This window comes from Pseudophryne corroboree, chromosome 4, assembly GCF_028390025.1.
Source record: "Pseudophryne corroboree isolate aPseCor3 chromosome 4, aPseCor3.hap2, whole genome shotgun sequence".
Taxonomy (NCBI): domain Eukaryota; kingdom Metazoa; phylum Chordata; class Amphibia; order Anura; family Myobatrachidae; genus Pseudophryne; species Pseudophryne corroboree.
The window spans coordinates 646,074,688-646,097,202 of record NC_086447.1 but is presented as its reverse complement, the minus strand read 5'-3'; the positions used below and the strand labels follow the sequence as shown (position 1 = coordinate 646,097,202).

At 44.3% G+C, this 22,515-nt stretch overlaps 1 protein-coding gene across 6 annotated transcripts in view; it reads right to left on the bottom strand.

The window, feature by feature from the left end:
• Positions 1-2,603: 2,603 nt before the first annotated feature.
• CEP170 (centrosomal protein 170) overlaps positions 2,604-22,515 on the bottom strand; it is a 619,381-nt gene continuing 599,469 nt past the window's right edge. For all 6 annotated transcript variants that reach the window (XM_063917739.1, XM_063917738.1, XM_063917740.1 and 3 more), the window contains exons 17-18: positions 22,295-22,346; positions 2,604-8,720 (exon numbers count right to left, since the gene is read on the bottom strand). In XM_063917739.1, coding sequence (XP_063773809.1) covers positions 8,437-8,720; positions 22,295-22,346 — 336 coding nt within the window. In that variant the 3' untranslated portion in view covers positions 2,604-8,436. The remainder of the gene's footprint in view (positions 8,721-22,294; positions 22,347-22,515) is intronic.

Below are 22,515 nucleotides of genomic sequence, written 5' to 3'. Positions count from 1 at the left end.
ACCATGGAGAGGTAGGCTGACATCAGGGATAGGCAGCGTGATACCAGTGAGAGGTGACAGAGAGAGGCAGAGTGACGCCAGGGAAATGTGACAGGAAGAGACATGGTGATGTCAGGGAGAGGTGACAGGGAGAGGTAGCATGATACAAAGGAGAGGTGACAGAGAAAGGCAGATGGGATGTCTGTAGCCACCAGGCTAATGACTGTCTTACTTCTATCATAAGAACCATAGTTTGCGCCACTTGGTTTTTTTTGTTTGATACTTTTGTGTGATAAGGGATTGGCAATTCCCTTTTACAAGAGGCTGCAGACAATCACATTGCAGTTTCACTCACCAGAGCGCATAGTGCCCTTTTTTTCTATTTATTCTGCGTTTTTATCGTCTGATGCAACCCATTCCATTTGGCAAGAATCAGATGCTAGAGGCCTTGATTGGAACTGTGCATACTCCGCCATGTCGAATGTTGACACCATCAATCCCATCACACGCATTGTGGCGTGAATGGATACCTTTTGACTGTGTAGCAAGCCCTGAATCCTTGACTGACCTTGGACATCTTGTTCAGAGGTAAAATGACTCCATGAAGACTTGAATCCAGTACAGCACCCAACTGAGTCATCCGCTGTGACGGAACCAGAGACGATTTTGCCCAATTTATGAGCCACCCGTGCCTTTGCAGACACGTTATTGTCTGTTGCAGATGACACAGACTCTTTTGAGAGGCTGCTGCTGGAAGTGATAAACCGCAGGTGGGAAGCTGCATGTAAGGGTTAATCGTGTAACCTATCCCTGGTACAGGAGTTGGAGGAATTATCCGTTCAGCTATACTGGATAATGTCTGTGCAAACATAGCCCAACACCTGGATCTGCCTTGTACTTTTCAAGAGACCCTGGTGAAAGCTAAAACAATTTGCACACTAACCATCCTGAACCACATCCTGAGAGGATAACACAGCTTTGCAAGACAAACCTGATATGAGTGTTGGTGTTGCTGTGAGTGTACCTTCCTCACCTTATGCCGCTCTTAGACATGATAAATAATCAACACTTCCACAGTGTACTACACAATTTGTGACTGTAATCATTTTAAGCTTTTTAAAGCGACATACAATCCGGCCCTACCCATGCACCGGCACTGAGGATCAGAATAGAAAAAAACCTGACAGAATATATAGTAAAGTCAGCAATCACACTAGCAGTCAGTCACGTTATACATTAGTATAATAGGCAATATGAGCACATCATCAACTACAACTACATTTCAAGTATGTAGGAGAACATATTACTGAATCATGTTTAAACAGATCTAACGTATTCATATGCATAGCGAAATAAACATCAGTAATAGTATACAGACTCGTATGCAATAGGCACTTATCTAACTATTCGTGCACAAAAAAGTAGAGACTTAGTGCTGTATTACCTGTACTCAGTAGAGTGGATTACAGGGAGACTCACCCCACTTCCAGGACTGATCAATACGTTTGCGAACACTGAGTGGATTCAGACGCTATTAGTGTACACTGCTGCTCCATGAACCTATAGTGAACACAGACGCACGAGTCACATAGCCGCCTACGCTGCGACTGGGTCCCCTTCGTGTACAGCGTCTGAGACGGAAGCGGGAAAACAGTTCATGGCCGGAGACTGAGGAAACTGGTCATGAACCAGGAGGCGGGGCGACCAGGTGAGCATCTGACTCCCCACTGCTGACATCAACCCTAGGGATCGCGGCCTCATACTATTCCTGGAGCCTCTGATCCCTAAGGGCTGGTGCACCCGAGGTGGCAGCTGGATCAGCGACTATTTGGTAGTCTCTTCCCAAAATAGTGCGGCTGTGTCCGTATTCCCCTTCTAAGCGGAACCGATGCCTTACCTTCTCCCCGTGCTCCGGCCACAGCCTGGTAACGTCTGCTGGACCTGCTAGTATATCCAACACAGACGCCCGCAGAAACAGCACTGTAGTCGTGGGTAAGCGTTGTCGCAACCCGGCGGAGAGTTGTTGGAGCGACTCTTTCGAAGGTACGTATAAGACGCTTTTTAGAAATATCACTCAAGAAAAAATAATAAGACTATAAAAATAAAATAAGCTCCTGCCGCACCAAACAAAAAAAGACTGATTTGCCTGAGCCAGGGATATATGGACGGGCCTGTTGCATGCTGGGAGGCCGAAAGATTTGACATATCCCAATGTTATCCTGTGGATAACCTGTGGACCCTGCCTTTAGATTTGTTTTTATGTACTAGCTTAATGGAAAGTTTGGGATGCAGTTACGTCGCTGGCAGCCGGGATCCCGAACACTCACAATGCCGCCAGCCGAAATCCAGGCTAAGAGGGACTAGTCCCACTCGTGGGTGTCCACGACACCAATAGAGTGGGAATAGAACCTGTGGCGAGTGCAGCAAGCCACCGAGCCCGCAAGGGGCTTCATTGAACTCGCCCCTACACCGGCATTCTGCCGGCCGGAATCCTGGCATCGGTATGCTGACTGTCGGGATCCCAGCCGCCGGCAACGTATATGACACCAGAAAGTTTAATACCAATGTGTATAAGATGATGAAAAAAAACAAAAAGCTTAAACAGAAGCAGATACGCGTATTACTAAAATTAACCATTTATTAAAAAGAAAGTAACAACATGCAAGGAAAAAACAAATCTTAACAGAAAATAAATAAACTTTTTGTACAAAATATGAAGATACATTTAATAAAGTAAATATATATGTATGTATGATATTATAATCTCAGCTGCATTTACTGAGCATTATAAACGTATTTCAGACATTTTCCACTATTATTTCAGTTTGATATACCACATGAACAATAATATTCTTATTTACCCAATTGTTTTATTAGTCAAACATTTGCCATTGAATCCCTTTTGAATATCATTGCATTTGAACAGGTAAGGCAAACAAAATACTGGTATGGTTACAGACTGAAACCTAAATCTAATAACTTTCTTTATTTCACATTTTAAACGATTAAGGGCCATCAAAAATGAGTTTCTTTAAATAAAATCCTCATGTAACAGCAGCTAATGCCTTAATGGAAGGCTTTACAGAAAGCGGTTTCCCAATTTTATCTGGTGCTCATGTATGGTTGTGTGAGAGTAAGTTTATATATGAAGGGCATGTTCTTTTAGTATCAGGCATGCACGGATATGTCCTGCTATATGCAGAGACCCCCTGACCTGAATTAGGCTTCCCATTCCCAGAAATCAGAAATGGATCTCATGCGAGCAGGACCCTCTTATCTTTTTCTTGGTTTGCTAAAACAGCCTTGTTTTATTACTATTCTATTGTTCTTTTTGTATTATGCAACAGAATAAGCTGGATCCAATTTGCATTAGTACTAAAAATAGCCCTACTGGAATATAAATATTGGGAGGGAAAAAGAAAAAAAAGATCATACAACTATTATGTCCATAAAATAAGGTATAACTCAATATACTAACCCAAAAGCCCATTCTTTTCTTAAAAAAAAAAAAAAAAAAAGTGGTTCAATAAGTAACCTCATATCAGTCATACTGTCCCAATATCAGTTATAAGATAGCGGTACTGGTGGAAACATGGTCACACATTGAGGTGTGTAGCGTGATCAGATTTCAATGTCTAAACAGCACATCAGCAGCTGAAATTCATTGCCAACTTGTCGAGGTGTACAGTGATAATGTCATGTCATGGAAACACGTTTGGTGCTATGCCTTTCATAATGTAAGGACAGGCGTTCAAGATAAGCGGCGCCCAAGCACATACACCACAGATGAGTATTGTGCCACGTTGAAGTTCTGATTCACGAGAACAGACGCATTTGAGTTAGTGATATTGCTGATGAACTGAACATCTCAGTGCAAAATTCAACGAGTCATTATAACCTGGCTTCAGGCGCTTGACACTGACTTCTGCTATACTGAGATAGATGCTGTGTTGTACCGTTGGAACAAATGCTAAAGCATGTATGGGGACTATGTGGAAAAATAATCTGTACTAAGGCCATAGTATTGTTTATACAGTACATACATATACAGGTAGGCATGTATGTGTTGAATAAATTTATGCAATGAGAGGTAGTTACCTTATTTAATGAACCGCCATTGTGTGTTTGTATATATATATATATATATATATATATATATATATATATATACACATACACACACACTGTATATGTCTGATGGACCCCAAAATAAAAATCAATATATTTCAGTAAAGCCTGCACAGCACAAATCCCTGAACTTGTTATTAGAACAAGCTGTGGCCATGACAGTCAGACAAATGTACATATACTGTACTGTAGCTACTCGCAAATGAAGATGGATGGCATATAGCAGAGAGGCCATGTTTTCCAGACACAGTAAAATCAATGGGCTTTACATTTGTTAGTCACAAAGGTATTTGATTTAAAGTAAATCTTATTACTTGTTTAGAGGCCTTTTTATAGTTTTGCATGTAAATGAATGTTTTGTTATTGTGGGAATTAGCACTATGTGGTTTTGGTTTATAAATGAACCAGCTTTGCATTAATACATTGGCCCTCATTCCGAGTTGATCGGTCGCAAGGCGAATTTAGCAGAGTTACACACGCTAAGCCGCCGCCTACTGGGAGTGAATCTTAGCTTCTTAAAATTGCGACCGATGTATTCGCAATATTGCGATTACTAACTACTTAGCAGTTTCTGAGTAGCTCCAGACTTACTCTGCCTGTGCGATCATTTCAGTGCTTGTCGTTCCTGGTTGACGTCACAAACACACCCAGCGTTCGCCCAGGCACTCCCACCGTTTCCCCGGCCACTCCTGCGTTTTTTCCGGAAACGGTAGCGTTTTCAGCCACACGCCCCTGAAACGCCGTGTTTCCGCCCAGTAACACCCATTTCCTGTCAATCACATTACGATCGCCGGAGCGAAGAAAAAGCCGTGAGTAAAATTACTTTCTTCATAGTAAAGTTACTTGGCGCAGTCGCAGTGCGAACATTGCGCATGCGTACTAAGCGGATTTTCACTGCGATGCGATGAAAAATACCGAGCGAACAACTCGGAATGAGGGCCATTGTGCGAAACGCCAACAACAATTTTCATTCACTGTATTACAAAAAAATGGCAATCGTTCCTGCCTATTATTTTAATACGGATGTCATCCATATGGAGGACTAATGTGAGCAGTGAAAATCCCCCCACCCAATATCAGTCTAATCAGGTAAATCCATTTGAACACCATCAGCTCTAATATGTCAGAATTCTTGATGCTAGACAACAATTGATGCTATTTGATGAAAGTAATATGGGTGAAACACATACAAAGATAAAGGATGCGCTTACTTTTAACACGTAAGTCAAACAAAATGTAGTCTCCAGTTTGTATCCAGGTAAAAAAAAATAATACATTCTTTGTTAAATGATTCCATAATCAGAAAGTACATCTATAGAGCATAGACCTTTATGCATGTACATTATTTAGCAAAAGTGTATCTGCAATCACATACACAGTATTTGCTTTAATCTGTCCAATTTTGCACAAGACTGATGAAAAGTAAAATCTAATTGCTTTTTTTTTTAATACTCTTTCGCACACCTTAATTAAATTCAAATGTAAGATTTGCAAAGTAACAGTAGATGAATAAAGTATAGCTTTTTATTAGGATATAAGACAAAAAAGTTGCTTAGCATTGATGTTTAAAGCTGCTCTTCACCTGTAAAGATTTGACTAAAATGACCGACTCCCCATGCGGAGCCAGTTATTATTCCTGGTGCTCTACTGTTCCACTTAGAGATTGTGGCTTGTGATTGGTCCTCTGCTCAAACACTCTCCACTGTAATTTTAGGTTTGTGAACTAAACTAATTAGCAGATTCCATATATTGGACAGATACAGGTCAATCCAATTAGCCGTGATGATCTTGTGGGTGTGATTCATCGCAGCAGCTCCCCAAATTCACACAAAAGTGCTCGCCACCCCATAGAGGTCCGAGCTATTTTGTGCTAATTGGGGCTCATTTCAGTCGGTAATGGGTGCTGTGGCTGGCACTGAGACGCAGTGGCACCGGCACATCACACCCTTAGTGGCTAATAGAATCAACCCGAGACTCCAAGGAAAAATGGCAGCATGCAGTAGCTGCATGGATTACGTGTAGGGGCAACTTAGTAAAATCTTTTACATAGTTTGCACTGCAGCTGTAAAGTGAAATATTTGTAGTTAAGTAAGAAAATGATGTGTTTTATCATAACAAAATGAGACACTGGTTATATACAAAGTGTATTAAATGGAATGCCTAACACAAATTAAATGAAACTTAATTTGCAGCTAATGATGTTTTATATTTAATTTGTTTGATACCTTTTAAAAAAAATACACAGAAACCTTTGCAACCCATTTTTTATTTCTATGGCTGTAATGAAGCAGGTGATACATTTAGAAAGTATTTGTGTCTTGCACTTTTCTTAGCTTGGGCCATGAGCCGGATTCATGTATTCATGCAGGGAATTTATTATGCTACATGTAAGTCAGGACTTGCACTTAGAGTACACATACTGTATGTCTTCAAAACAGCTGGAGTTAGGTTAGCTTCATTTTTGTGCTCACTATGAAGTCTGCTCCGCTCAGGTGAGTTGCAATGGAATGTAATGCTGCAATCATTTTCTACCTATGCTATGAATATATACATATGTGTAACAGTCATGGAAAAAACAAATCCTAAGGTGTTGAGATGACCAAGGCACAAGTGTTGTGGAAAGTAGTATTTCTTTGTGGGATAACGAGATGGTGGGAAAGGGATGATTTAACATAAAGGAGATAAATGAAGTTTAAAAATTGTAATAACAACTTGGTATAAAATCCCCTAGTGTGTACAAAGATTATAAATTAATTCTTATTGAGTAAATTTACCTGCTACTTAAATGTTTTTGATTCAGGACCTTTTGCACAATAGGAAATTCCTGTTTTCTAAACAAACTGCAAAATTATTTGAGTAGCGAGTCACAGTCTATAAATGAACAGCATTTTACCATTTTGCACTATTTTTTAAATGGTTTCATAACAAACCAAAAATAATCTTAAAAACTGTTTTATATACATTGTTAGTGTTAATACACCATAAAACAAGTGGTAATATGTAATAAATTAGATCATTTGAACGTTAGAGTACTTAGCTGGGTGGTGGTACTAGATTTATATGGGTCAGGGCCTGATTCAGAGTTGTACACTGATGCATTTGCAGCTGCGATCCCATACGCAGATACTGTATCAAAATAAACAAATCAATATATGCCGGTAGGATTTGTGTTAAAACGCCCTCTGGCGTCTTTGCTAATCCCAGCAACTGGGTACAAAGATGCAGCACGATTGCAGATCGTTCAATAATCGGCCTTCTGAGTACCATCTTGCAGAATGGCTGTGTTAAATGAGATGCTAGAGCCATCTTTAATGCATATGGGATCGCAGACACAGGCAGCGTCATACCACGAAAACCACCGTGACACGCCTGTGTTTTAGTTGCCACTCCCTGTTACCACCCCCAAAAAGACCCCTTCCTGTCAATCACTTTGCAAATTAATCCTGTGAGTGACTACGGTAATGGACTTTGTGCAAGTGCAGCGTGACTAATGGGCCCTACACACTGGCCGATTGGCCGCCGAGGTGCCCGACGGCCGATGGACAACCCGGCGGCGGGGGAGTGACTTGCAGGCATAAACAAGCTGGCACCAAAGATGTACGAGCACGGGGCCACGCATCTTTCATCATTAGTGCATACACACTGAAAGATATGAACAATATCTTTCAGTGTAATCGGCCAGTGTGTAGGTCTCATAAGACTCATGTATAGTCGGCCAATAACCACCTGCGAAAACAGTGGCATAGCACACAACAATGTTTCAGGCCCTATGTTGGCAGGGAGGTGTAGTATTCTATATAATGAGTACTTGGAAACACTATTAAATGCAAATGTTATCCACACATAACCTATATTTGATGCTTAGTTTATGTTGATTTCAACGTAGAAATAAAAGCATATTCCTACATGATACATCAAATCTGTGTCATACATATACATTTTGAGCACACTCGTCATTTAATAAGATATAAAAGACAAAACATAATAACTATTAGTGGTGTGTCTTTCTTGTGGAGTATTGACACTCTTGAAGTTACGCCCAATGTACTCTGAGGCCAGCTCTACACAATGGGCCCTCCTTTGAGGATGACCAATTTCTTTAGGAAACCCCCCAGTATTGATACAGGGGTGCCAGGGACAGACTCCCACTTTAGGAGTTATAAAGGTTATCACTGAATTTTGAATGGTCATGTCCAAAAGTGGACGTCTTTCAATTGTGTTGTATACAACTGTGCAAGGCTATTAGATTTGTCTACATAAAATGGAGTCACTGTTGCTTCATTTTATTTGCAGATTTGCATTATAAATGTTAGATTTGCATTAACAGTGCTATTCGTGTAAAGTGGAATCTTCTTTTCCATCAGGGTTGAACCTATTAAAATGAATGCTAAAATCAGGATCAGATTCAACACCATCCAAGTCTGAGGATACTAATACGATATTTGGTCGACTCGTCCTGCTGTCCGTTTGACATCGGGTTGATAATGTTGAACTGACGTTGTGCACTGAGGAGCTTCGTTTAGGCTTTGGCTGGGGAGGAGGAAGTGGGGTGCCAAATCCTAATAAGTTCAGTGCATCAAGAGAGCCATCTGGATCAATCATTGCGTTGATGACTAGAAAACAAAAATACACCTAAATTTAAATGTTTGACTACCAACAGTGACAAAGTTAACATATTTAGAATTGTTATGGTCCTGGCAATTTTCAGATTTAAATTAGCCATGTTATTTGACCAATTTTGAAACTGACCAACCAAAGCATATTTTTATTTCTAGTTAGCTAACCGTGATTACTTTATTCACATCAACATATAAAAAGCTATTAAAATGATCTGGATTATTCCAGGTCCAGTGGCATCACAAGGGGAGTGCGGCCTGCTCCCGGGTGTCACCAAAATGACGGCTCCTGCACAGTGACAGGAGCCGAGTGCTGCACTGTTATATTATGTGCAGCACTCGGCTCCTTTCACTGTGTAGGAGTCAGCACTGCAGGGACAGCATTCCCTGGGAGTCATCCCTCACCTCCCACACCCCCAAGTGACAAAAAAAACGGGTGTCAAGATGCGAAGCCCCATCCCCTTTTTGTTCCTTGAATGGACTAAAAACGGGTGCCCTCCGTGAAGCCCCGCCCCTCTAATTAAACACCGCCTATTCCTGTGAAGCCCCGCCCCATTCCCCCCCGCCACCGTACCGGGTGTTTAGGAGGAGAGTTCCACCTTATCCCCCCCAGCTGCATAATTAACCAGTTCCAGGAGCCGAGTGCTGCACTGTTATATTATGTGCAGCACTCGGCTCCTGTCACTGTGTAGGAGTCAGCACTGCAGGGACAGCACTCCCTGGGAGTCATCCCTCACCTCCCACACCCCCAAGTGACAAAAAAAACGGGTGTCAAGTAGAGATGAGCGGGTTCGGTTCCTCGGAATCCGAACCCGCCCGAACTTCATGTTTTTTTTCACGGGTCCGAGCGACTCGGATCTTCCCGCCTTGCTCGGTTAACCCGAGCGCGCCCGAACGTCATCATGACGCTGTCGGATTCTCGCGAGGCTCGGATTCTATCGCGAGACTCGGATTCTATATAAGGAGCCGCGCGTCGCCGCCATTTTCACACATGCATTGAGATTCATAGGGAGAGGACGTGGCTGGCGTCCTCTCCATTTAGATTAGAAGAGAGAGAGTGAGATTGATTTTAAACAGAGACACTTGATTTACTGGAGCTTAGGAGTACTGTAGAGAGTGCAGAGTTTAGTAGTGACTGACCACAGTGACCACCAGACAGTGCAGTTTTATTTAATATAATCCGTTCTCTGCCTGAAAAAAACGATACACAGTGACTCAGTCACATACCATATCTGTGTGCACTGCTCAGCCCAGTGTGCTGCATCATCTATGTATATATCTGACTGTGCTCACACAGCTTATAATTGTGGGGGAGACTGGGGAGCAGTGCCAGTTATAGGTTATAGCATGACCAGGAGTACATATTATTAAAATTAAACAGTGCACACTTTTGCTGCAGGAGTGCCACTGCCAGTGTGACTGACCAGTGACCTGACCACACTGACCACCAGTATAGTTAGTAGTATACTATATTGTGATTGCCTGAAAAAGTTAAACACTCGTCGTGTGACTTGTGTGGTGTTTTTTTTTTTATTCTATAAAAAACTCATTCTGCTGACAGACAGTGTCCAGCAGGTCCGTCATTATATAATATATACCTGTCCGGCTGCAGTAGTGATATATATATATTTTTTATATCATTATTTATCATCCAGTCGCAGCAGACACAGTACGGTAGTTCACGGCTGTAGCTACCTCTGTGTCGGCACTCGGCAGTCCATCCATAATTGTATACCACCTACCCGTGTTTTTTTTTCTTTCTTCTTTATACATACATACTACATCTCATTATCAACCAGTCTATATTAGCAGCAGACACAGTACAGTAGTCCACGGCTGTAGCTACCTCTGTGTCGGCACTCGGCAGTCCGTCCATAATTGTATACCACCTACCCGTGGTTTTTTTTTCTTTCTTCTTTATACATACATACTACATCTCTTTATCAACCAGTCTATATTAGCAGCAGACACAGTACAGTAGTCCACGGCTGTAGCTACCTCTGTGTCGGCACTCGGCAGTCCGTCCATAATTGTATACCACCTACCCGTGGTTTTTTTTTCTTTCTTCTTTATACATACATATTACATCTCATTATCAACCAGTCTATATTAGCAGCAGACACAGTACAGTACGGTAGTCCACGGCTGTAGCTACCTCTGTGTCGGCACTCGGCAGTCCGTCCATAATTGTATACCACCTACCCGTGTTTTTTTTTTCTTTCTTCTTTATACATACATACTACATCTCTTTATCAACCAGTCTATATTAGCAGCAGACACAGTACAGTAGTCCACGGCTGTAGCTACCTCTGTGTCGGCACTCGGCAGTCCGTCCATAATTGTATACCACCTACCCGTGGTTTTTTTTCTTTCTTCTTTATACATACATACTACATCTCTTTATCAACCAGTCTATATTAGCAGCAGACACAGTACAGTAGTCCACGGCTGTAGCTACCTCTGTGTCGGCACTCGGCAGTCCGTCCATAATTGTATACCACCTACCCGTGGTTTTTTTTTCTTTCTTCTTTATACATACATACTACATCTCTTTATCAACCAGTCTATATTAGCAGCAGACACAGTACAGTAGTCCACGGCTGTAGCTACCTCTGTGTCGGCACTCGGCAGTCCGTCCATAATTGTATACCACCTACCCGTGGTTTTTTTTTCTTTCTTCTTTATACATACATACTACATCTCTTTATCAACCAGTCTATATTAGCAGCAGACACAGTACAGTAGTCCACGGCTGTAGCTACCTCTGTGTCGGCACTCGGCAGTCCATCCATAATTGTATACCACCTACCCGTGGTTTTTTATTCTTTCTTCTTTATACATACTACATCTCTTTATCAACCAGTCTATATTAGCAGCAGACACAGTACAGTAGTCCACGGCTGTAGCTACCTCTGTGTCGGCACTCGGCAGTCCGTCCATAATTGTATACCACCTACCCGTGGTTTTTTATTCTTTCTTCTTTATACATACATACTACATCTCTTTATCAACCAGTCTATATTAGCAGCAGACACAGTACAGTAGTCCACGGCTGTAGCTACCTCTGTGTCGGCACTCGGCAGTCCGTCCATAATTGTATACCACCTACCCGTGGTTTTTTTTTCTTTCTTCTTTATACATACATACTACATCTCTTTATTAACCAGTCTATATTAGCAGCAGACACAGTACAGTAGTCCACGGCTGTAGCTACCTCTGTGTCGGCACTCGGCAGTCCATCCATAATTGTATACTAGTATCCATCCATCTCCATTGTTTACCTGAGGTGCCTTTTAGTTGTGCCTATTAAAATATGGAGAACAAAAATGTTGAGGTTCCAAAATTAGGGAAAGATCAAGATCCACTTCCACCTCGTGCTGAAGCTGCTGCCACTAGTCATGGCCGAGACGATGAAATGCCAGCAACGTCGTCTGCCAAGGCCGATGCCCAATGTCATAGTACAGAGCATGTCAAATCCAAAACACCAAATATCAGTAAAAAAAGGACTCCAAAACCTAAAATAAAATTGTCGGAGGAGAAGCGTAAACTTGCCAATATGCCATTTACCACACGGAGTGGCAAGGAACGGCTGAGGCCCTGGCCTATGTTCATGGCTAGTGGTTCAGCTTCACATGAGGATGGAAGCACTCAGCCTCTCGCTAGAAAAATGAAAAGACTCAAGCTGGCAAAAGCAGTAGCACCGCAAAGAACTGTGCGTTCTTCGAAATCCCAAATCCACAAGGAGAGTCCGACTCCAATTGTGTCGGTTGCGATGCCTGACCTTCCCAACACTGGACGTGAAGAGCATGCGCCTTCCACCATTTGCACGCCCCCTGCAAGTGATGGAAGGAGCACCCGCAGTCCAGTTCCTGATAGTCAGATTGAAGATGTCAGTGTTGAAGTACACCAGGATGAGGAGGATATGGGTGTTGCTGGCGCTGGGGAGGAAATTGACCAGGAGGATTCTGATGGTGAGGTGGTTTGTTTAAGTCAGGCACCCGGGGAGACACCTGTTGTCCGTGGGAGGAATATGGCCGTTGACATGCCTGGTGAAAATACCCAAAAAATCAGCTCTTCGGTGTGGAAGTATTTCACCAGAAATGCGGACAACAGGTGTCAAGCCGTGTGTTCCCTTTGTCAAGCTGTAATAAGTAGGGGTAAGGACGTTAACCACCTCGGAACATCCTCCCTTATACGTCACCTGCAGCGCATTCATAATAAGTCAGTGACAAGTTCAAAAACTTGGGCCGACAGCGGAAGCAGTCCACTGACCAGTAAATCCCTTCCTCTTGTAACCAAGCTCACGCAAACCACCCCACCAACTCCCTCAGTGTCAATTTCCTCCTTCCCCAGGAATGCCAATAGTCCTGCAGGCCATGTCACTGGCAATTCTGATGATTCCTCTCCTGCCTGGGATTCCTCCGATGCATCCTTGCGTGTAACGCCTACTGCTGCTGGCGCTGCTGTTGTTGCTGCTGGGAGTCGATGGTCATCCCAGAGGGGAAGTCGTAAGACCACTTGTACTACTTCCACCAAGCAATTGACTGTCCAACAGTCCTTTGCGAGGAAGATGAAATATCACAGCAGTCATCCTACTGCAAAGCGGATAACTGAGGCCTTGACATCCTGGGTGGTGAGAAACGTGGTTCCGGTATCCATCATTACTGCAGAGCCAACTAGAGACTTGTTGGAGGTACTGTGTCCCCGGTACCAAATACCATCTAGGTTCCATTTCTCTAGGCAGGCGATACCGAAAATGTACACAGACGTCAGAAAAAGAGTCACCAGTGTCCTAAAAAATGCAGCTGTACCCAATGTCCACTTAACCACGGACATGTGGACAAGTGGAGCAGGGCAGGGTCAGGACTATATGACTGTGACAGCCCACTGGGTAGATGTATGGACTCCCGCCGCAAGAACAGCAGCGGCGGCACCAGTAGCAGCATCTCGCAAACGCCAACTCTTTCCTAGGCAGGCTAAGCTTTGTATCACCGGTTTCCAGAATACGCACACAGCTGAAAACCTCTTACGGCAACTGAGGAAGATCATCGCGGAATGGCTTACCCCAACTGGACTCTCCTGTGGATTTGTGGCATCGGACAACGCCAGCAATATTGTGTGTGCATTAAATCTGGGCAAATTCCAGCACGTCCCATGTTTTGCACATACCTTGAATTTGGTGGTGCAGAATTTTTTAAAAAACGACAGGGGCGTGCAAGAGATGCTGTCGGTGGCCAGAAGAATTGCGGGACACTTTCGGCGTACAGGCACCACGTACAGAAAACTGGAGCACCACCAAAAACTACTGAACTTGCCCTGCCATCATCTGAAGCAAGAAGTGGTAACGAGGTGGAATTCAACCCTCTATATGCTTCAGAGGTTGGAGGAGCAGCAAAAGGCCATTCAAGCCTATACAATTGAGCACGATATAGGAGGTGGAATGCACCTGTCTCAAGCGCAGTGGAGAATGATTTCAACGTTGTGCAAGGTTCTGATGCCCTTTGAACTTGCCACACGTGAAGTCAGTTCAGACACTGCCAGCCTGAGTCAGGTCATTCCCCTCATCAGGCTTTTGCAGAAGAAGCTGGAGACATTGAAGGAGGAGCTAACACGGAGCGATTCCGCTAGGCATGTGGGACTTGTGGATGGAGCCCTTAATTCGCTTAACAAGGATTCACGGGTGGTCAATCTGTTGAAATCAGAGCACTACATTTTGGCCACCGTGCTCGATCCTAGATTTAAAGCCTACCTTGGATCTCTCTTTCCGGCAGACACAAGTCTGCTGGGGTTGAAAGACCTGCTGGTGAGAAAATTGTCAAGTCAAGCGGAACGCGACCTGTCAACAACATCTCCTCCTTCACATTCTCCCGCAACTGGGGGTGCGAGGAAAAGGCTCAGAATTCCGAGCCCACCCGCTGGCGGTGATGCAGGGCAGTCTGGAGCGACTGCTGATGCTGACATCTGGTCCGGACTGAAGGACCTGACAACGATTACGGACATGTCGTCTACTGTCACTGCATATGATTCTCTCACCATTGAAAGAATGGTGGAGGATTATATGAGTGACCGCATCCAAGTAGGCACGTCACACAGTCCGTACTTATACTGGCAGGAAAAAGAGGAAATTTGGAGGCCCTTGCACAAACTGGCTTTATTCTACCTAAGTTGCCCTCCCACAAGTGTGTACTCCGAAAGAGTGTTTAGTGCCGCCGCTCACCTTGTCAGCAATCGGCGTACGAGGTTACATCCAGAAAATGTGGAGAAGATGATGTTCATTAAAATGAATTATAATCAATTCCTCCGTGGAGACATTCACCAGCAGCAATTGCCTCCACAAAGTACACAGGGTGCTGAGATGGTGGATTCCAGTGGGGACGAATTGATAATCTGTGAGGAGGGGGATGTACACGGTGATATATCGGAGGATGATGATGAGGTGGACATCTTGCCTCTGTAGAGCCAGTTTGTGCAAGGAGAGATTAATTGCTTCTTTTTTTGGGGGGGTCCAAACCAACCCGTCATATCAGTCACAGTCGTGTGGCAGACCCTGTCACTGAAATGATGGGTTGGTTAAAGTGTGCATGTCCTGTTTATACAACATAAGGGTGGGTGGGAGGGCCCAAGGACAATTCCATCTTGCACCTCTTTTTTCTTTTCTTTTTCTTTGCGTCATGTGCTGTTTGGGGAGGGTTTTTTGGAAGGGCCATCCTGCGTGACACTGCAGTGCCACTCCTAGATGGGCCCGGTGTTTGTGTCGGCCACTAGGGTCGCTTATCTTACTCACACAGTCAGCTACCTCATTGCGCCTCTTTTTTTCTTTGCGTCATGTGCTGTTTGGGGAGGGTTTTTTGGAAGGGACATCCTGCGTGACACTGCAGTGCCACTCCTAGATGGGCCCATACACACTTGACGATAAAATGAGCGACGTCGTTCATTTCAGCCCTCATCAACGACGTCGCTCATTATATCGTCAAGTGTGTATGCATCCGACGACCACCGATGCGCGGCCCCGCGGGACGTTAACGACCCTCGCTTATCTGTGGAGCATGTATGCTCAATTTCCACTATGGTTGTTACCGACCAGAGACGTCGTTGAATGTGTATGGTGTGAACTGAAAGAGGATCAGCTGAGTGAGTGCAGCTCAGAGTGGAGATTGGGACATATATGATGGGTAGCATAAGTTGAAGTATGATAAGCTCTAATAAAGAAAACTGGCTAAAATCAAATACTAGTGTAAAATAAACAATGTGAGAAAATTCCAATTCTTGCAAATAGGATTTTAATTACCTACTGGTAAATCCTTTTCTCGTAGTCTGTAGAGGATACTGGGGTCCATTTAGTACCATGGGCACTTTAAGAATTTGATAGTGTGGGCTGGCTCCTCCCTCTATGCCCCTCCTACCAGACTAAGTCTAGGAAACTGTGCCCGAGGAGACGGACCTACTTTGAGAGAAGGATAGATAAGGATAGTGGTGAGATTCCAAACAGCACACACAACAAGAGGAAAGCCAAGCTTGCCAAACTTGAAACAGGAACAGCAACGGCTGAACCAACATTCATAACCAAATAACAGTGCAGGAAGAATGAAGCACTGGGCAGGCGCCCAGCATCTCTACGGACTACGAGAAAAGGATTTACCGATAGGTAATTAAAATCCTATTTTCTCTTACATCCTAGAGGATGCTGGGGTCCATTTGGTACTATGGGGATGTACCAAAGCTCCCAGTACGGGAGGGAGAGTGCTGAGGCACCTGCAGAACAGATTAACCAAACTTTAATTCCTTAGAGGTCAAAGTATCGAACTTGTAGAACTTAGCAAATGTGTTCGACCCTGACCAAGTAGCTGCTCGGCAAAGCTGTAAAGCCGAGACACCCCGAGCAGCCGCCCAGGAAGAACCCACTTTAAGAGTAGAGAGGGCCTTAACAGATTTTGGACACGGCAAGCCTGCCGTAGAATAAGCATGCTGGATAGAAAACCTGATCCAGCGAGAAATCGTCTGCTTAGAAGCAGGACACCCAACCTTGTTGGGATCATAAAGGACAAACAGAGCATCCGACTTTCTGTGACGAGAAGTTCTCTTCGCATATTTTTTCAAAGCCCTCACAACATCCAAGGACTTTGAGTAATCGAGGTGTCAACAGCTACTGGCACCACACGCTGCCGCTGCCGCGTTCTGAGCTCAGCTCTATCCTCACGGAAAATCAATTAGGGCTCTTGTGCGACAATGCCCCCTGTGACAGCCTTCCAAGTAAGAAACTTTACGTCCACCTCCTGCAAAGGTTCGTACTAATCAGATTTCAGGGACTGCCACACCACATTAAGATCCCAAGGTGCCGTAGGAGGCACAAAGAGTGGTTGGATGTGCAGAGCTCCTTTCAAGAATGTCTGAACCTCAGGTAGGGCAGTGAACTGTTTCTGGAAGAAAATGGACAAGGCCGAAATCTGTTTTTTTATGGAGCTCAAGCGTAGGTCCACATCCACACCTCCTTGCAGAAAGAGGAGAAAATGTCCTAGATGAAACTCCACAGTAGGAAACTTCTTGGATTCACACCAAGACACATACTTTTTAAGAAATCCGATGGTAATGTTTTGACGTTACTCCCTTCCTAGGCTGTAGGAAGGACCTTTTTCGGAATGCTGTTCCGAGCTAAGATCTGGCGTTCAACCTCCATGCCGTCAAACGTAGCCGCAGTAACTATTGAAAAGCGAACGGCCCCTGTTGAAGAAGGTCCTTGCAAAGAGGAAGAGGCCTCTGATCCTCCAAGAGTAATCCCAGAAGATCCGCGTACCAAGCCCTTCTTGGCCGGTTCAGAGCAAAGAGGATCGCCTAAACTCTTGTTCTTTTTATTTGTTTGAGAATCCTTGGGATGAGTGGAAACGGAGTACACATACACTGACTGGGAAACCCACGGAGTTACCATGGCATCCCCCGCCACTGCCTGTGGGTCTTTTGACCTGGAACAGTACCTCCGAAGCTTCTTGTTGAGGCGAGAGGCCATCATGTCTATCTGAGGTACACCCCATCAGCTTGTTACCTCTGCGAATACCTCTGGAGAGACGCCCCAATCTCCTGGATGGAGATCGTGTCTGCTGAGGAAGTCTGCTTCCCAGATGTCCACTCCCGGAATGAAGATTGCTGACAGCGCCAGCGTGTGTCTTTCTGTCCAGAGGAGGATTCTCGTTACCTCTGACATTGCAGCTCTGCTCTTCTTTCCGCCTTGCCTGTTTATGTAGGGCACCGCCCTGACGTTGCCCGACTGAACTTGAATGGCTTGATCTTTCAGAAGATGTGCCTCTTGTAGAAGGTTGCTGTATATGGCCCTTAGTGCCAGAATGTTTACCGGAAGGAGAACTTCCTGACTTGACCACTTTCCTTGGAAGTCCTCCCCTTGGGTGACTGCTCCCCAACCTCTCAGACTTGCATCCGTGCTTAGAAGAATCCAATTCTGAATCCCGAACCTGCGGCCCTCGAGTAGGTGAGAAGTTTGCAGCCACCAGAGGAGTGAAATTCTGGCTTTCGGCGACAGGCGTATCCGCTGGTGCATGTGAAGGTGTGATCCCGACCATTCGTCCAGGAGAGCCAGTTAGAAGAACCGTGCGTGGAATCTTCTGTACTGTAAATCCTCGTAGGAGGCTACCATCTTCCCCAGAAGGCAAATGTACTGACGAACCAATACCCGGGCTGGCTTCAGGACATCCCGGACCATTGATTGGATCGCCAACACTTTCTGTCAGCTCCAAATGTGACTTTGGAAGTTTCAGGATCCACCCAAGATCCTGGAGTAGGCGAGTTGAGAGAGCAATACTCTGTAACAGCCTCTCCCTGGAAGATGCTTTTAGCAGCAGATTGTCCAGATATGGAATTATGTTCACTCCCTGTCTACGGAGGAGTAGTATCATCTTTGCCATGACCTAGGTGGAACACTCTCTGGGCTGTGGAGAGGCCAAATGGCAGTGCCTGGACTGATAGTGACAGTCCAGCAGCTCAAATCTTAGATAAGCCTGGTGAGGCGGCCAGATCGGAATGTGAGGGTACGCATCCTTGATATCCAGGGATACTAGGAATTCCCCCATCCACCAGACCTGAGATCACCGCTCTCAGAGACTCCATCTTGAATTTGAATTCCCTCAAGTAGGGTTCAATGTTTTTAGGTCTAATATTGACCTTACCGAACCATCCAGTTTCGGTACCACAGACAGGTTTGAGTAATAACCTTTGTGTTGTAAGTGAGGTGGAACTGGAACAATGACATTTGCTTGGCAAATGTTTGAATTGCTTCCAGCAGTAGTGTACTTTCTGTCCGAGAAGGTAGCAATAATCTGTGAGGCGGGAGTACTAGAAACTCCAGTCTGCACCCCTGGGCAACCTAACCGTTTCCAGGGGTCTAGGCAGGATATTGCCCAGATGTTTAACTGAAATCTCTTTAGTCTCGCTCCCACCTGCCTGATCCCCAGGCAGTGAAGTCCACCGACAAACCAAAGGGTTTGAGAAGGCAGAATCCGAAATCCATCCGTGGGAACCTGGTGGTGCAGGTTTTCTGGATTTTCCCCAACGTCCTCTAAAGGAAGTGGAGGAACCCTTGCGGTTCTAAGGGGTTGCAGTGTAGGATATAATTTCCTGGTCTGTGCAGCTGCGGAAGGAAGGTATGTCGACTTAACCGCAGTTGGCATGGACATTCACGTATCCAGTGCGTCCCAACAGGGCCTCACCTGTGAAGGGCGGACCCGCCATACCTTTCTTGGATTCTGTATCTGCAGTCCATTGGTGTAGCCACCGTCCCCTGTTTGTCTAAACTGCCACAGTAGTGGTCCCTGCATGACACAGGCCAATCTCCTTCATGGCCTCCAGCCGTGAAGCCTGTAGGATCCTGTAAGTGACATAGAAACAAGCAAATGTCACTCCTATACATAGAATCTAAATCATTAAGTAAGGAGCCCGACCACGTAACTATAGCCCCAGAGATCTACGCAAGCAAGGGTCTCTGAGCCACACCTGTAGCAGTGCACAGTATTAGAGAGTAGTCTCAATCTGCGATCAGTCTAATCCCTTATGGAGGTTGTACCAAGGACAGGTAACACAACCTTCTTTGACAATTTACACACTCTTTAGGTATGTGGATTATATCTCTGGGTGTACTCAGGTTTTCCCAAATAAGGAGTTTAACGATCTAAATAGTGGGAAGGCATTATATATATATATATATATATATATATATATGTATTCCTCATCCCTCTTAGCTTCAAACTATATGTTGCACCCCTCATATGTCAGTTGCATTATATGGCAAGTGTACACTTTTCAGGGTACGTAGTTGGGGTGAGAGGCACAGCTGTGGGATTGGATTCCCCAGACATCTCAAAACTATGGTTTCTTCCCAGCATGGGACATATTTGAAGAAATATATGTGAAAGTACACCTTATGTAGGCCACCCCAGGGGGATCTGCCACCGAAGCCTGAGAATATGTACAGTTTTGAGCATGGTATACACTCCCCAGGAGAAGATATACATTCTGCATTACAGGACAAAGTCCCCCAAATATAGTACCCACTGTTACACACACACAGGAAAATGTCAGTACAATTTCCCTCCCAGAATACCTTCAGAGAGTCAGAGTACAAGAAGCCAGCCACACCGCGCCCTTATAGGCTTTTATTATGATAAAAAAAAAACCTCTGACTAGCTGAACCTTAACAGGGTAGCTAGTATCGAATTACACTCTCCCCGTATCTATAACACAGTGTTACTTATGTGGAGGGCAGCGCTCCCTGTCAGTGTCTCTGTTGATGAACTGCAGGGAGAAAATGGCGCTTGTGAGTGATGGATCCGCTGAGAAGTCCCGCCCCCTGTAACGTCGCGTCTTCCCGCACTTATTGTATTATACTGGCCTGAGTTTTTTTTTTTTTTTTGCTAACAGCGGGATTAGCCCGTTAGCAGTGTTGACCAGTTTAGGGTGATTGCGCTGGACCAGGACGCCCCTCACAGCGTGCCGCTGAGCCTTTCGGAGCACAGCCTGTCAGAGCTGGGCTCCCACCCTTGTGTCGCCATTCCTGCCGGTGACCCGGCGCTGTACTCACCGCTCTGTTAGGGGGTGGCGGCCGTGCTGCGGGAGTGAGCGGTCGCCTCGTGGGCTTGCGATCAACACCCTCAGGAGCTCAGTGTCCTGTCAGCGGAGATAGAGTACCATTAACTTCTAGAATTGGTTCCTACTCCCCACCCAAGTCCCACGAAGCAGGAAGGTTGTTGCTAGCAGCCTTCCTGTAACCTAACAAACTCAGAAAATAGTAAAACTATAAAAACTCCTAAGAGCTCCCTTAGCTGTGACCGGGAACATTTTCTAAACTGAGTCTGGTAGGAGGGGCATAGAGGGAGGGGCCAGCCCACACTATTAAACTCTTAAAGTGCCCATGGCTTCCAAGGGACCCGTCTATACCCCATGGTACTAAATGGAATCCCAGCATCCTCTAGGACGTAAGAGAAAAGATAATCATATCGACGCTCACCACTATGGTGTGATTAGAACGGCTGTTTAACGTGACTGCAGCAAGTTTGTAGGTGGTCACATCTGTAAATAAGAACCTGTGAACTTGGTAAAGGAAGGATAGTTTTGGAGAACTGGGTGAATTTCTCTCTTAACTACAGGCAACTAGAAGAAGAAAGAGGAAAGAGCTGCACCATGCTGAACCAGTATTTCAAATGTTAAATTGTGAACTGGGGAGGAAGGTGAATAAAGAAACAATGTGCACTATAGTATAGCCTGGCAATCAGCCTTAGTCAAGGACCATCAGGTAAAAATGACAATAAATAGGTGTATATACCTAGAAATGGTAGTAAAACAATAATTTATAGAAATATATGTGAGGACTCATCCATACAAAATATGTTAACTAGAATTAATGAGTTTGGAAGATAATTATAATATTCTTTTCAGAACTGAGATTTGGCTGAATGAAAGCCAGTGAATTTGGAAGGCTATAGAAAGTTAGAGAAGGACTGGAAAGCTAAGGAAGTGTTTGTGTGTAAAAATCTATGCAGTGCTGTACTGCCAAAACATTGTATTTTATATGAGCTTAACAGACTCCACTTTACATTTTAACTTTTGGAAGTTATTACTCTTACAGATAAACAGAAATGTAACTTCTTCTATGTCAGGCCCGTGATGTCTTGTGACACAGTTTCCTGCTAAGCAATGTCCTGAGACACTGATCTCTGGTACCAAAATAAGCAGCCTGCTTTATATGATTCTAGTGACTAAACAGAAAATGATTATTGACAGAAATTATTCGGATACACTGGAATGTGGAATATTTTATATCTAGAATATCCAGTTTTACAAAATACATATATTTAGGAGATTACATCAGTGTTTTTCCGTAACGCCTTATTTTTTGAAAATTGTGCTGTGGGTCTGTGCGTATCACATAGGCTGTGTAAGTGAACCAGAAGGCTGGCTATAACCGCATTATGAACTTTGTTTAGGATTTCATGTAATAAAAGAAAAAACATATCAAGTACTACATCATAAATGGCATATATAAATGTAGATGCAGAACATGTAAATCTAAATACCTTGTAATTGTTTCTCAATCCGCTTCAGTTCTTGCAATATTGATAAAATTTCCTGGAAAGAAAAATAGGATTTTAAATACCTATCAGTAAATCCTTTTCTCATAGTCCATAAAGGATATTGGGGACAGATTTAGTACGATGGGTATAGACGGGTCCAAGGAGCCGGTGCACTTTATATTTCTTCAACTGGGTGTGCTGGCTCCTCCCCTCTATGCCCCCTC